Source organism: Budorcas taxicolor, chromosome 18 (genome assembly GCF_023091745.1).
Source record: "Budorcas taxicolor isolate Tak-1 chromosome 18, Takin1.1, whole genome shotgun sequence".
In the NCBI taxonomy this organism is placed as follows: Eukaryota; Metazoa; Chordata; class Mammalia; order Artiodactyla; family Bovidae; genus Budorcas; species Budorcas taxicolor.
The window spans coordinates 62,542,074-62,558,350 of NC_068927.1; the positions used below are offsets into that span (position 1 = coordinate 62,542,074).

Sequence of the window (16,277 nt, forward strand, 5' to 3'; positions counted from 1 at the left end):
CACAGATACAGTGATACCATATGTATTTGTCTTTCTCTTTTGTCTCTTGTGGATAGAAAAGCTGAAGTCTTCCAGACCCTCCCTGACACAAGAGAAAGACTCAAGCATCCAAAAGTTAGGACACAAGAACCAGACTCACTGTCTGATACACATTTCTGAGTTCTTTTTAAAATATTTATATTTATTTGACTACATTGGTTGTTACTATTGGCACGTGGGGTCTTTCACATCAGCTTAATTGTTCTGTGCCATGTGCCATGTAGAATCTCACTTTCCCAACCAGGGACAGAACCCATGTCCCTAGCATCGGAAGGCAAATTCCTAACCACTGGATCACAAAGGAAGTTCCACATTTCTGAGTTTTACAGATATGGTAACTGCTACCAGAGGGAAAAATGCTAACTGCATGATGAGCCGACTGCACCCATGCCATAAACTGCTTCATCTTGATTCAGCGCCAAGTGTATGCCTAGGGCAGTTTCAAGAACTGGCCTTAGGAGAACTGGATTAACAGTATTGCTCATAGTAATCTATATCTCTGGGGGCATCAGAATAACTGTAGCTTGCTCTGCCTGTGTATGTAAATAGGCACGCACAACTGGCCGTACAGAGATGCTACACAATGGTCAGGACGTGGAAGCAAACTAGACGTCCATCAACAAATGAATAGATAAAGAAAATGTGTAAATACAATGGACTATTAGTCATAAAAAGGAACAAAGGATGAGCTGTAGTGAGGTGATGAACCTAGAGCCTGTTACAGAATTAAGTCAGAGAAACAAATATCGTACATTAACATATATATATATGGAATCTAGAAAAGTAGTACTGATGAACCTATTTGATCAATCGCTCCCAGCATCAGACTCTTTTCCAATGAGTCAGCTCTTCACTTGAGGTGGCCAAAGTACTGGAGTTTCAGCTTTAGCATCAGTCCTTTCAAAGAAATCCGAGGGCTGATCTCCTTCAGAATGGACTGGTTGGATCTCCTTCCAGTCCAAGGGACTCTCAAGAGTTTTCTCCAACATCACAGTTCAAAAGCATCCATTCTTCAGCGCTCAGCTTTCTTCACAGTCAAACTCTCACATCCATACATGACCACAGGAAAAAACATAGCCTTGACTAGATGGACCTTAGTCGGCAAAGTAATGTCTCTGCTTTTGAATATGCTATCTAGGTTGGTCATAACTTTCCTTCCAAGGAGTAAGCGTCTTTTAATTTCATGGCTGCAGTCACCATCTGCAATGATTTTGGAGCCCAAAAATATAAAGTCTGACACTGTTTCCACTGTTTCCCATCTATTTCCCAGGAAGTGATGGGACCAGATGCCATGATCTTCGTTTTCTGAATGTTGAGCTTTAAGCCAACTTCTTCACTCTCCACTTACACTTTCGTCAAGAGGCTTTTTAGTTCCTCTTCACTTTCTGCCATAAGGGTGGGTTCATCTGCATATCTGAGGTTATTGATATTTCTCCCAGCAATCTTGATTCCAGCCTGTGTTTCTTCCAGTCCAGCGTTTCTCATGATGTACTCTGCATAGAAGTTAAATAAGCAGGGTGACAATATACAGCCTTGACGTACTCCTTTTCCTATTTGGAACCAGTCTGTTGTTCCATGTCCAGTTCTAACTGTTGCTTCCTGATCTGCATACAGATTTCTCAAGAGGCAGGTTAGGTGGTCTGGTATTCCCATCTCTTTCAGAATTTTCCACAGTTGATTGTGATCCACACAGTCAAAGGCTTTGGCATAGTCAATAAAGCAGACATAGATGTTTTTCTGGAACTCTCTTGCTTTTTCCATGATCCAGCGGATGTTGGCAATTTGATCTTTGGTTCCTCCGCCTTTTCTAAAACCAGCTTCACTCATTATTAGAGAAATGCAAATCAAAACTACAATGAGATACCACCTCACACCAGTCAGAATGGCCATCATCAAAAAGTCTATAAACAATAAATCCTGGAGAGGGTGTGGAGAAAAGAGAACACTCTTGCACTGTTGGTGGGAATGTAAACTGATACAACCATTATGGAAGATGGTATGGAGACTCCTTAAGAAACTAGGAATAAAACAACCATATGATCCAGCAATCCCACTCCTAGCCATATACCCTGAGGAAACCAAAATTAAAGGGGTACACATGTACCCCAATGTTCACTGCAGTACTATTTATAATAGCTAGAACATGGAAGCAACCTAGATGTCCTTTGACGGATGGCTAAAGAACCTGTGGTACATATATACAATGGAATACTATTCAGCCATAAAAAGGAATGCATTTGAGTCATTTCAACCTAAAGCCTATTATACAGAGTGAAGTAAGTCAGGAAGAGAAATACAAATATTGTACACTGATGCATATATATGGGAATCTAAAAAGATGGTACTGATGAATTTATTTTCAGGGCAGTAATGTAGAAACAGACCTATGGACATGGGGGAAGGGAGGATGGTGAAAGTGAGTTGTACGCAAAGAGTAGCATGAAAATTTAGAGTATCATCTATAAAATAGAGAGCCAGTGGGAATTTCTATGATTCAGGGAACTCAAACAGGGGCTTTGTGACAGGCTGAAGGGTGGGATGGTGAGGGAGATGGGAGGGAAGTTCAGAAGGGAGGGGCATGGCTGTATTCTTGTTGATGTATGTTAGAAAACCACAAAATTTGGTAAAGCAATTATCCTTCAATTAAAGAAAAAAATTTTTAAATAAAATGTTCTAACCAAAAAGAAAAAAGAAATCTGTGCTCATAAGCACGTTTATTTCACTGTGTGACTGAGGGTGCCTATTTTTTACTTCAATCACCTCTATCCATAAAGGGCATTCATTCACTGTCTAAGTGGGGAATGATTCCAATCTCTAAATATGTAGCAAGAAATAAAATGAATACCCTGACTTCATGTAGTTTATATAAGGGAATTTCACCAAGATCATGATGAAGGTAAGTACAATGAAATTGTATATGAACAATGATAGTGACAGGAAGTCCTGGTTTATAAACAGATTCAGGCAATACCTAGAAGATGGGAAGATATTTGAACAAACCCAATAATTAACCGAGAATGTGTTATGGAAATACACATGGGGACCATTAGCCAAAGCAAGTAATTTAACCATGTCCTCTAGAATTGGGAACAGGCAAGAAAATGAATTGTGATCAGGAGAATCCAGCAGGAGCACAGTGCATTCGTTGGATATACTGGACATTTCTGGTGTCCAAAAAACAAGGGAATAAATCTGTGCTGGTTTAAGGTACTCAAATTTGTGGCAACTTGTAATAGGAAACACAGAAAAGTTAGTATGGTGTATGTAGAAAAGCAAGTCTATAAAAATATCTAGAAAAAGTATAATTTGCAAAGATAGGAACCACATGAAAAAATTGAATGCAATTCTTTTATAGCTGCTATTTACAAACTGGAATTGAAATTTTAAACATACATATTTGTATGCAAAAAGTAAAAGAAAAACTTAATCTAGCAAAACATGGGCTTTTATGCTAAAAAATAATATGGTAGTAAAAGTTAAAAATAACCTTTTATTTAGGGCATTTTTGAGAAACAAACCATAGTCGCTGAATTGCAAGGCAAATATACCATATTCATTGATTGGGAAGAACAAGAAATATCACCTCACCTCAATGTATAATTCGTTTTAATCCATTTCCAGTCAACACATTTGTACATTCAAATAAAACTATTCTAATAAGAAGAAAGGGAAAAATAATGAGAGCTAAAACATCTGAAAGCACTGAAGTGGTTGGGATCACTCCACATGATACCAAGATTTCAAAGATTTCAGTTGGTGGAGGATTCTGTCCCACACCCCTTGTGGCCTGTCTATAGAAGTGCACCCTGAACATAATGAGTATGATGAGCCATGACCTAGTTTTACATTATTCTGTTTCTGCCTGACCCTAATTCACACACTATTCAGTTTGACAATTTCAGCTGGAAGTGAAGAAAGGGTACCTAATGAAGTTGGTCCTTCATCTTACTCTTTTCCAGGGAATATCGTGAAAAGCCTATAATAGTGTAAGATCAACAGATTTCATGTTGAAAGACATGAAAAGTAACGTACTCAAAATCACTGACTATTCATACAATGAAGATAACTGGCCATTTCAACATATCTCCTTCAACCTCTCATATAATGTCATAAGTTTTCGGGCTTCTCACGTGTCTCAATGGTTAGAACCAGCCTGCCAAACAGGACATTTGGGAGACACAGGTTCTATCCCTGGGTTGGGAAGATCCCCTGGAGAAGGAAATGCTACCCTCTCCAGTATTCTTGCCTCAAAAATCCCATGGACAGAGGACCCTGGTGGGGTACAGTCCATGGGATCACAGAGTCTGAGACGACTGGGAGATTAACCCACCACAAGTTTTATTTTTTATTTTTGCTGTGCTGGTCTTCGTTATGGTGCAGGCTTTTTCTCTAGTTACATAAGGAAGGGCTACTCTCAATTTGCAGTGTATGGACTTTTCATTGCTGTGGGTTCTCTTGTTGGACAGCACTGGCTCTAGGCTTCAGTAGTTGCAGCTCCCAGGCTCTAGAACACAGGACAAGTTATGGACCATGGGTTTCATTGCTTCATGGCATGTAGGATCTTCCTGGACCAGTGATGGATCCCGTGTCTCCTGCATCTGCTAAGGATTCTTTACCTGAAGCAACCATTGAAGCCCCCACATTATAAGTTTTAACATAATATGGTGTGGCCTGTAATGACTCTACAGCTTTTATTACCTTAGAGAACTAAAGATTCATTCATTCACAGTTATCTATTCCCTGCTGTGGGCTCTTTTAAGTATTGCTCACAAAATTCACCAAATCCATGACATTTGAAGAGTTCTTTGGTGACATCTGAGGACACAATGTTTCTCAACAATGTTTTACATGGACAGTATACATGTACGGGAACCAAAACAGCCAGGAGAAATATCAACAATCTCAGATATGCAGAGGATACCACTTTAATGGCAGAAAGTGAAGAGGCACTAAAAAGCCTCTTGATGAAGGTTCAAGAGGAGAGTGAAAAAGCTAGCTTAAAACTCATAAAAAAAGAAAAAAAGAAAAGATTATGGCATCTGGTCCCATCACTTTATGGCAAACAGATGGGGAGAAAGCAGAAACTGTGTCAAATTTCATTTTCTTGGGCTCCAAAATCACTATGGACTGTGACTACACTCATAAAATTAAAAGACACTTGCTCCTTGGAAGAACATTTCTCCATATGCTTATGAACTGAAAGGGTAGATGTTTGCGGAAACATCTTGCCACACTCTTTACATTTGTAAGGTTTCTCCTCAGTATGAATTGTATTATGAAGTGTAAGGTATCTCTTGCTGCAAGACCTTCCCACACTCATTACATTTGTAAGGTTTCTCTCTAGTATGATTTCTATTGTGAATTGTGAGGACTAACTTTCTACTAAAAGCCTTCCCACACTCATTACATTTGTAACGTTTCTCTCCAGTATGAATACTCAGATGGCTTGCAAGGCTGTTCTTATGCCGAAAAAGCTTGCCACAATCATTACATTGGTAAGGTTTCTCTCCAGTGTGAATTCTATTATGAACTGGAAGGAAATTCTTTCTACTGAAGACCTTGCCACACTCACCACATTTGTAAGGTTTCTCCCCAGAATGACTTCTTTGATGATGAACTGCAAGGCTTTCTTTTTGACTCAAGTCCTTGCCACACTCATTAGGTTTGTAAGGTCTCTCTCCAGCATGAATACGCTGATGAAATGAAAAGGTGGCCCTATGCCAAAAGACCCTGCCACATTCATTAAATTTATAAAGTTTCCCTCCAGTATGAATTCTATTATGAAGTTTAAGGTTTATCTTTCTACTGAAGAGCTTCCCATGTTCCTTACATTTGTAAAGTTTCTCTCCTACATGAATTATTTGATGATGACGTGTAAGGTTTCCTTTTTGAGTAAAGACCTTGCCATACTCATTACATTTGCAAGGTTTCTCTCCAGTGTGAATTCTCTGAGGACATTCATGGGTTCTTCTTTGACGAAAGTCCTTGCCACACTCTTTAAATTTGTCAGGTTTTTCTTCACTGTGGATTCTGTTAGGAATTATCAGTAGTGAATTCTTACTGAAGACCACTTGTCTTTTATCAGTGTCTGCTTTTAGTTGTAATTTCTTGATCACATGTATATGAGACACAGCTAAAACATAGAAAACCACAATTATCCTGTATATTACAATTCATAAATAAATGCCTCACATTAAATATATGCTACTATGCTAAAAAACCACTTATACCAAACAAAGCAAAGCAAACACCTAGAATCACCTATGATGAGCTTATAAAATTTAGGAACACAAGAGAATAGGATTAGTTTCTAAGAAAAAAACTGATCAGAGCTAATTCTAATATTTTTAAGAGCACTGCAGTTTTAAACAAGTGGTGACAAAAACACTCAACCTAAACAAACTCCTTTGGGGAATCAAAGAAATTGTGTATTTCCACTATGCCCACAATCTATGGATCAAGTAATGAAACACTGCTGCCTCAATACCAAGGAGAAAAAGATCATAATTTACATATATTCTGCATGTGCCTGTGTGCTGTTATATCCAACTCTTTGTGATCCCATGGTCTGTGGCCCGCCAGCCTCCTCAGGGAATCTTCCAGAAAAGAACACTGGAGTGGGTTGCCAATTCCTACTCCAGGAGATTGTTCTGATCCAGGGATTGAACCTGCATATCCTGAATCTTTTACACTGGCAGGCAGATTCTTTACGCCTGGTGCAACCTGAGAGGTCCCATATTCAGCATTCACACTATAAATAAGTAATGATAAGGAATGATAAATATGATAAAGAATACACAATATATTGTAAAACTAACTAAATCAAAATTAGCTTCTCTAATTAATAACCTATATAAGTGGAAATTACCAATTAGACAAAAATAGTATAAAGAAAGTGAAGAATTTCCTTCTGGTTCAAGATGGCAGAGTAGAAGGACGTATGCTCCTCTCCTCCTCTGAGTGCACCAAAATCACAACTAGGTGTTGAACAACCATCGACAGGAGGACAACGGAACCCACGGAAAAAAGATGCCCCATGTCCAAAGACAAAGAAGACACTAAGGCAAGACAGTAGGAGGCATGTAATCAGAATAAAAATCAAATCCCCTACCCGCTGGTGAGTGACCCACAAACTGGAGGACAACAAACAATACCAAAGAAGCTATCCTACTGTTGTGAAGGTTCTGAACTCCACATCAGGCTTCCCAACCTGGGAATCTGATAAAGGCACTGAGAATCCCCAGTGAATCTGACCTTGAAGTCCAAAGGTATTTTATTACAGGACTTCCACAGGACTTGGGCAGAGACTCCATTCTTGGAGGCCACAAACAAAATCTTGCACACACCAAGACCCAGAGGAAAGGAGAAGAAAGAAAGAACCTGAGAAAATGTTTGAAGAGATAATAGCCAAAAACTTCCCTAACATGGGAAAGGAAATACTCAACCAAGTCCAGGAAGTACAGGGAGTTCCTGGCAGGACAAACCCAAGGAAAAACACACCAAGCCACATGGTAATCAAACTGACAAAAATTAAAGACAAGATTAAATATTAAAAGCAACAAGGGAAAAAAAAAATCACACAACATAAAAAGGAACTCCCATTAGGTTATCAGCTGATTTCTCAACAGAAACTCAACAAGCCAGAAAGGAATGACACCATATATTTAAAGTGATGAAAGGAAGAACCTACGACCAAGAATACTCTACCCAGCAAGACCCTCACTCATATTTCACGAATAATTCCAAAGCTGTCCAGACAAGCAAAACTTAAGAGAATTCAGCACCACCAAGCCAGTTTTACAACTAAGGCTCAAGGACGTTCTCTAGGCAGGAAAACACAAGAGAAGGAAAACACCTACAGAAAATAAGTCCACAACAATTAAGAAAATGGTAACTGGAGCACACACATGGATAATCACCTTATATATAAATGGATTAAATGCACCAACCAAAAGGCATAGGCTGACTGGGCAAATGAAAACATGTGACTGTATGCAATTCCAATTACCACAATACCCTGCTTGAACCCACAAATTGAATGCAACTATTTTATATTGTTAGCTTAATCACGTTCCCATTATGGCTTTCAATTGTAATGATCTCTAATTTTTTGTCTGGATATTAATCATGAAAACTGATAAACATCTTTACTATTGTGACTATGTAGCTATTGGGACTATGTAATATTACATATTACACATATGTAACTGTTGTGACTATGTAACTATACTATTATTGGTCAACAGAAAAACAGTAGAATTCTATATCACCAAAACTACCACTTAATAGAAAAACTTTTAATCACATTTTAAAATCAAGATGCATATTAGAATTATCTTGGAATTTTTTGAAAAATACAAATGCCCAGGTATTGCTTTTTTCCTACAAAGCTCCAGATATGTTTCCAATGAGCAGCCATAAACACCTGGAGTACATGATGATCTTTCACTTTTAGCTAGTTTGTTACATTTTTTGTATTTCATATTCAGTACTCCCATTTCATTTAGCTTGTGTTTTCCAATTTCTCCATCTTTTTTTAAATGTTCTTTCTCAAGCCTTTATCAAGCGTATATACAAAAGTTTTTGTATACATATATACAAATAGTATGTATAATATATATATTTTAGAAAACTTATGAATTTTTGGTTAACTAAAAAATTTATGACATTTCACTTGTTTGATTTAGTATGAATAGAATGACAGATTCCTAATTAAAAAGTAGATATACAACAAGCAACAAAGATATCCTGTATAGCACGGGACCTACCGTCAATATAATGGAAAATAATCTATCTGAAAAATAATATATATGTATAACTGAGTCATCTTGTTGTGTGCCTGAAACACTATAAATCAATTATACTTCAATAAAACATATATATTAAGAAAAAATAGAAAGTGAATTCAGTAATAAAAAATCAAACTTAAATGTATATAAATGAAATATTCTATCAGTTCAGTTCAGTTCAGTCGCTCAGTCATGTCCGACTCTTTGCGACCCCATGAATCGCAGCATGCCAGGCCTCCCTGTCCATCACCATCGCCCGGAGTTCACTCAGACTCATGTCCATCGAGTCAGTGATGCCATCCAGCCATCTCATCCTCTGTCGTCCCCTTCTCCTCCTGCCCCCAATCTCTCCCAGCATCAGAGTCTTTTCCAATGAGTCAACTCTTTGCATGAGGTGGCCAAAGTACTGGATTATCAGCTTTAGCATCATTCCTTCCAAAGAAATCCCAGGGCAGATCTCCTTCAGAATGGACTGGTTGGATCTCCTTGCAGTCCAAGGGACTCTCAAGAGTCTTCTCCAGCACCACAGTTTTTGGAGGAGCTGGAAGGCTTTAAGCAAATACTGAGAATTTATTTGCTCCACTCATGACGAAGGTTGGAAGCTGGGATGAGCATAACAAAGGGTTATGAGTGTTGACCGAGTGCCCAAGGCTGGGAACGGATAACGAAGGGTTATGCGCCCGGCCTTGAGGCGTTGGAGGGCTTCCTTCTGACCACCTGTTTCTGGGAGCAAAGACTGTTGTTTCATGATAAGACTCCTTTTAGAGTTTGGCCAAAGCTATGTTATGGCTTGGGCGGTGGGAACTGTAATTTATGCTTGAATGCTTTGATGTTTTATCGAGAAAGGCTACATGCAAGTCTGCTTTATGCTCTGCTCCCTGAGACCATATATCTGCAAAAAGCTGGATAATAAAATTTGTCAGTCCACTAGAGGCTGTCCCTGAATGTCCTTTTCAGAGTGAGGCCCTCCGAGCCTTACAACAGTTCAAAAGCATCAATTCTTCAGCTCTCAGCTTTCTTCACAGTCCAACTCTCACATCCATACATGACCACAGGAAAAACCACAGCCTTGACTAGACAGACCTTTGTTGGCAAAGTAATGTCTCTCCTTTTCAATATGCTATCTAGGTTGGTCATAACTTTCCTTCCAAGGAGTAAGCATCTTTTAATTTCATGGCTGCAGTCACCATCTGCAGTGATTTTGGAGCTCCCAAAAATAAAGTGTCACTGTTTCCCCATCTATTTCCCATGAAGTGATGGGACCGGATGCCATGATCTTCATTTTCTGAATGTTGAGCTTTAAGCCAACTTTTTCACTCTCCTCTTTCACCTTCATCAAGAGGCTTTTTAGCTCCTCTTCACTTTCTGCCATAAGGGTGGTGTCATCTGCACATCTGACGTTATTGGTATTTCTCCCGGCAATACTGGTTCCAGCTTGTGTTTCTTCCAGCCCAGTGTTTCTCATGATGTACTCTGCATATAAGTTAAACAAGCAGGGTGACAATATACAGCCTTGACGCACTCCTCTTCCTATTTGGAACCAGTCTGTTGTTCCATGTCCAGTTCTAACTGTTGCTTGCTGACCTGCATATAAAAATGAATAAATAGTACAGTTTACTACCTATGCAGTGCCATTAAATATCCAGTTTACTGGCTCCAAGTCACATGAAATAAAGAGAGAGCAGTATGTAACTTTATTAAAAGGGTCAGAAACCACATTGTTGAGAATAAAGTGTGATAGGAGAGCACTCAAAATATAATGCAAAGGATGTCATAATAAGTATTACAGAATATTAACGTGTCTTTTTATACAAAAGTAACTTTTTAGCCTTTAACATAAGACAGATGCTATTTTAACCCGGCTAACAATCTTTTGAAATAATTTGATCCCTCACCATGGATCAAATCTGTGACCCCCCCCCTCCACTGCAAGGAAGATCCTTAATCACTGGACAACGAGGGAAGGCCCTGAAATGAAAGAATTAAAAAACTTTTTTCTCTTTTTTAAATTATGAAAGTATGATAACACATTTATAGGAGACCTGGAAAATACAGAACAAGGTTACATAGAATGCCACTATATATTACAATTGTTTTTCAAGTGGATAACTTAAGATTTTAGTTGGAGTTACAATATCAAGCTCTCAAAAATTAACAGAATGAACAGACATAGTAGTAGGACACAGTAGACATGAAGAGCATGAGAAAGCGATTCATCATAATTAAGATTTATACAATTTTCACATAACAGTAGGATAAAAATTATGCAATTCCCATAGACTACAAACTAGTCCCAAAGACTAAAACGTTGATACAGTGCCATGTATTTTGGCATCTAGTATTACTGCCGGAAGTCTAGAAAATTTATTATCTCAGTGATTGAAATAAAAGATTTTAAAAAGAAGAGACTGTGATATTAAAGGAAGAGAAGCTCACATCTATTACACTATTCACTATGTCATGTATCATACTGCATATTCCGTAAGCTCCATTTCCATGCATATGTTCGATAAAAACATACACAATATTTGAGGTGACTGGGCAAGCATTTCCTTAGCAGAAACTAGAATGAAGAAACAAAAACAGTCCAACCAATGGAGGTGAGTTAATTCTGCGCAAACACAGTGTGCACCTAAAGAATCCACAGTACCATAAAGTAGGGAGACCAGGATTTCCTAATGAAGTTCCTGGCTGGATGAGCAGAATCATCATAGGGAAGCGAGGCTGGCAGGTGTTTGCCACAGTCTGAGCACTTTAAGCCCCGGGGTACCACAACTAGTGAGCCCTCACTCCATAATGAAAGAATCTGCTGTAATGAGAAGCCCACACACCGCAACCAGATAAAGCCTGCAAGCAGCAACAAAGACCCAGCCTGGTTAAAAAATAATATAAAAACACAATAAGGAAGATGATAGCACTATAAAACAAGTACTCGTTAACACAAGAGGGAAACAAGTTAAAAACAACGAACAAGACAGACTTTGGGGGGGAGGAGGAAGAAGGACGCTGGGAAAACTCTACAAACCAGTAGAGAAGCTGGAGGACCTATGTGGGAACCATATTTTACTGCTTTCTCAGAAATATCTCCAGGAATTTAATCTTACTCATTCCCTCTTCCTTGCTTGCTCCCCTACTCCAGTCCTTCAGTTAGACGTTCTGGTTGACACGTCAGCATTAGCTAGGTGCAGTTCTGCATGCAAAACAAACCACCTTATCTTCAAAGACCTTTCTTTACAACTCTCCTGCGATTACCTCCAGACCTCCACAAGGAAGCTTCCTTAATCCCAGAGTTCTGGTCTCTGTCTGGCTTTACTGCTTGTAGTTAAAAGATAGTAAGATAAATTATCAATAAATATGCACTTAGCATTTTCTCAAAGTTGCTCTTCTGCGAGCTCTTCCTGCATTGTCTCTCATATTCCTGTGTGTTTGTGAGAATTATTCAGTGCGAAACTGCCACAGACCTAAGACACTGCTTATCCTGAGAATACTGAGATGAAGAGTGTAGGAGTTCATGACAATTTCCCGGCCTTTGACGCCCCAGCTCATTGGGACTGAGGAATAGAAGACTCCCAATTCCCATGTGTACCCTCCAAAGGAAACGCAAAACAAAATCACGCTGAGATATTCCCTCAGTCCTCCTGGAACAGCTGTCACCAGGATGGAGGGGATCTATGTATACTGATGGCTGAATCACACTGTTTTATGGCAGAAACCAGTACAACACTGTAAAGTCATTCTCCAATCAAAAAATCCAGAGATTCCCGGAATCAACCTTCTAAAGTGCGTGCACCCATGCATACGTGCGCACGCGCACACACACACACACACACACACACACAAAGACAAGAGATGACAAGTGTTATCGTGAATGTGGAGGAAATGGAACTCTAATAATTATACTGAAGCATGCGAACTGGTGTACCAACTTTGAGAAATAGTTTAAGGTTCCTAAAAATATATTTTTACAAACTTCTCTGGTGGTCAAGTGGTTAAGACTTGAGCTCCCAATGCATGCGGTATGGGTTCAATTCCTGGTCAGAAACTAAGATCTGGCACGCTGTATAGCATAGCTAAATATATATATCATATAATGCATCATTTCCATTATGAAATCATTGTCTTAGAAAGATACCTGCACTCCCATGTTCATTAGTGAACTACTTACAATAGCCAAGACATGAAAACAATCTAAGTGTCCAACAGACAACAGATAAAATCTGAAAAAGGACGAAATCTAGCAACTATACCAACATAGTTGGATACTGCAAATATTTGCTCAGTACATTATTCAGAAATAAAGACCCTCACTTAAATAAAGACCTCAGTGAAACACAGTTTTAAAAAGAAAAAAAGAGTCAAACTAACAGAAACAAAGTAGGTATCACAGTTTGTAGAATGAGGAGATATTAGTCAAAAGAATATATTTCTAGTTGTAACTGGAAGGAGTTATAGGAATCAAATTACAGTATGGTGAATATCCTTATCAACACTCTGATATATAATTATAACAAGTGATCCTCACCCACAGAGACCAGGTTCCTATAGATCTCCCACATCATATCCCTGTACAGGGCCCCCTGAGCAGGGTCCAGGCATTCCCATTCCTCCTGAGTGAATTCAGTGGCTACATCCTTGAATGTCAACTGTTCCAATAAGGAAACACATTTCAGAAAGGGACCATGAGAAGAGTTCTTATTTTCACAAAAAACTGAGGAGGAGAGAGGGGTGAGAATCATTTCAGTTGAAGTATATACTCTGACAGATCCACTTATATGTATCTGGAGCAAATTATGGGTACCTAATTTTCATTCCTCATGCTTTTTCATAAAATTATGATATCATCCAGTTAAAGCAGATTTTTCATATTTGTGGGCAATATATGAAATACACAGAAAAAAATTCAACAAAGGTTTATCTATGCAGAAGTGTTATCTATTATGTTTTACATAATAAGTGATATTCCTTATCTACATGACTTACAGTATAATTGGCATCTTAAGAGAGGACAAAATTGAGATATCCCTGGTGGTCAGGTGGTTAAGACTCCACATTTCATTGTAGGGGACACAGGTTCAATACTCCTTTGGGGAACTAAGATGCCATATGCTGCATGGCATGGCCAAACATTTAAAAAGAGAGAGATGACAAGGTCCACAGTAGAATTTTTACAAAGTGTAAATATTAAGTGACAAAGATCATAAGAATAGCAATGACTTCAGGTGTCCAAATACTTTCTAGATATTAAGCATTACTCTAAATGCTTCATATGTAAGATTTTTTGAATGTGGACCATTTTCAAAGTCTTTATTGAATTTACTATTATATTACTTCCATTCTATGTTTTGTTTTTTTGTCAGCACGTACAGAGAAAAATGATTCCATAAGAAAACTACTACTCCAAAAAACAATTTTAGGGACGTCCCTGCAGGTCCAGTGGCTAAGACTCTGAGTTCCCAATGCAGGGAGCCCAGGTCCCATCCCTGGTGAGGGAACTACATTCCACATGTCAATTAAAAGAACCCAGAGAAAAATAAAAAATAAAATAAAAGAACCCAGAGGCCATTATGAAGATGGATGTTGCAACTAAGCGGCACAGCCAAATGCATAAATAAATACTTAAAAAAAAAAAAAAAAAGAAACTTTAGAAAAGCTGTAGCATAAGAAAAGAAATCAAACTGAAAAATCACTTGCAATTGTATACACAATTAACAATGTCAACCGGAAATTAGAGAACAATCCTATTCATTATAACATCAAGAGGTAGAATACTTATGAAATATTGGCAAAAATATTAGCAAAGAAGGTAAAAGACTTATACACTGAATACTGCCAAACACTGCTAAAAGAAGTCCATGGAAACACACATAAAAGAAACCCTGTATTCAGGAACTGACAGGATTCTTAAAATGATCACAATACTCAAAATTTTTTGTGTGTGTGTGTGCTCAGTTGCTTCAGTAATGTTCTACTCTTTGCGAACCTATTGACTATAGCCTGCCAGGCTCCTCTGTCCATGGGATTCTCCAGGCAAGAATACTGGAGTGGTTTGCCATGCCCTCTTCCAGGGATCTTCCCAATCCAGAGATCAAACCCACATATCTTGTGTCTCTGCCTGCACTGGCAGGTAGGTTCTTTACCACTAGCACTACCGGGGAAGCCCTAAAGTTTTCTACAGACACAGTGAAATCCCTATTAAAATTTGAATGGCAATGTTTATAGTAACAGAACAAATCATGTGAAAATTCCTATAGAATCTCAAGAGACCCCTAAATAGCCAAAACAGTCTTCCAAAAGGAATTGGAGGCCAACACTTTTAGATGTGAAAAATGCTGAAATCATCTGGGATGTGGTACAGGCATAAACAAATACACAGAAGCCAGGGGAGCAAATCAGAAAGCACAGAAATAACCCTTAGAATATATGGAAAAGTTGGCTTAAAGGTCAAAATTCAGAAAACTAAGATCATGGCATTCAGTCCCATCACTTCATGGCAAATAGACGGAGAAACAGTGGAAACAGAGACTATTTTGGGGGGCTCCAAAATCACTGCAGATGGTGACTGCAGACATGAAATTAAAAGACGCTTGCTTCTTGGAAAAAAAACTATGACCAACCTAGACAGCATATGAAAAAGCAAAGACATTACTTTGCCAACAAAGGTCTATCTAGTCAAAGCTATGGTTTTTCCAGTAGCTCTGTATGGATTTGAGAGTTGGACTATAAAGAAAGCTGAGCACCAAAGAATTGATGCTTTGGAACTGTGGTGTTGGAGAAGACTCTTGAGAGTCCCTTGGACTGAAAGGAGGTCCAACCAGTCCATTCTGAAGATCAGCCCTGGGATTTCCTTGGAAGGAATGATGCTAAAGCTGAAACTCCAGTACTTTGGCCACCTCATGCAAAGAGTTGACTCATTGGAAAAGACCCTGATGCTGGGAGGGATTGGGGGCAGGAGGAGAAGGGGACGACAGAGGATGAGATGGCTGGATGGCATCACTGCCTCGATGGACGTGAGTCTGAGTGAACTCCGGGAGTTGGTGATGGACAGGAAGGCCTGGTGTGCTGCGATTCATGGGGTCGCAAAGAGCTGGACATGACTGAGCGACTGGACTGAACTGAACTGAACTGAACTGAACTGAAACGGGTGGAAGAACTAGTAGAAAACTGCCAGGTTGGAAAGAAATTGACACCACAGTTGTGTTGTTTTGTGAGATGTTATATGAAGTTTTTATTGGAGAGAATTAAATTTTGGAGTTTCTGGTAGTAAGGACCTTTTTATCTTTCAGGACTGAAAAGACAACCCTTTATAATCCTTATTGTGTTTTGGTTTTGATGTCTATTCTGCTTTTTTACACAATTGAAATTCCCTAGAAGGTTTAGCCATCAGTACTGGATCCAAAATCATGTTGAACAGAGTGCATAATGTCCGAACATCTTTCATTCTGGCATCCT

General features: G+C 38.8%; 1 protein-coding gene across 1 annotated transcript in view; it reads right to left on the reverse strand.

Annotated features, from left to right (window-relative positions):
* Positions 1-16,266, reverse strand: part of LOC128064062 (zinc finger protein 708-like) — a 60,214-nt gene extending 43,948 nt beyond the window's left edge. The window contains 4 exon segments of the mRNA XM_052656873.1: positions 5,229-5,330; positions 5,332-6,172; positions 13,351-13,471; positions 16,216-16,266. Coding sequence (XP_052512833.1) covers positions 5,229-5,330; positions 5,332-6,172; positions 13,351-13,471; positions 16,216-16,266 — 1,115 coding nt within the window.
* Between the last annotated feature and the right edge of the window lie 11 nt (positions 16,267-16,277).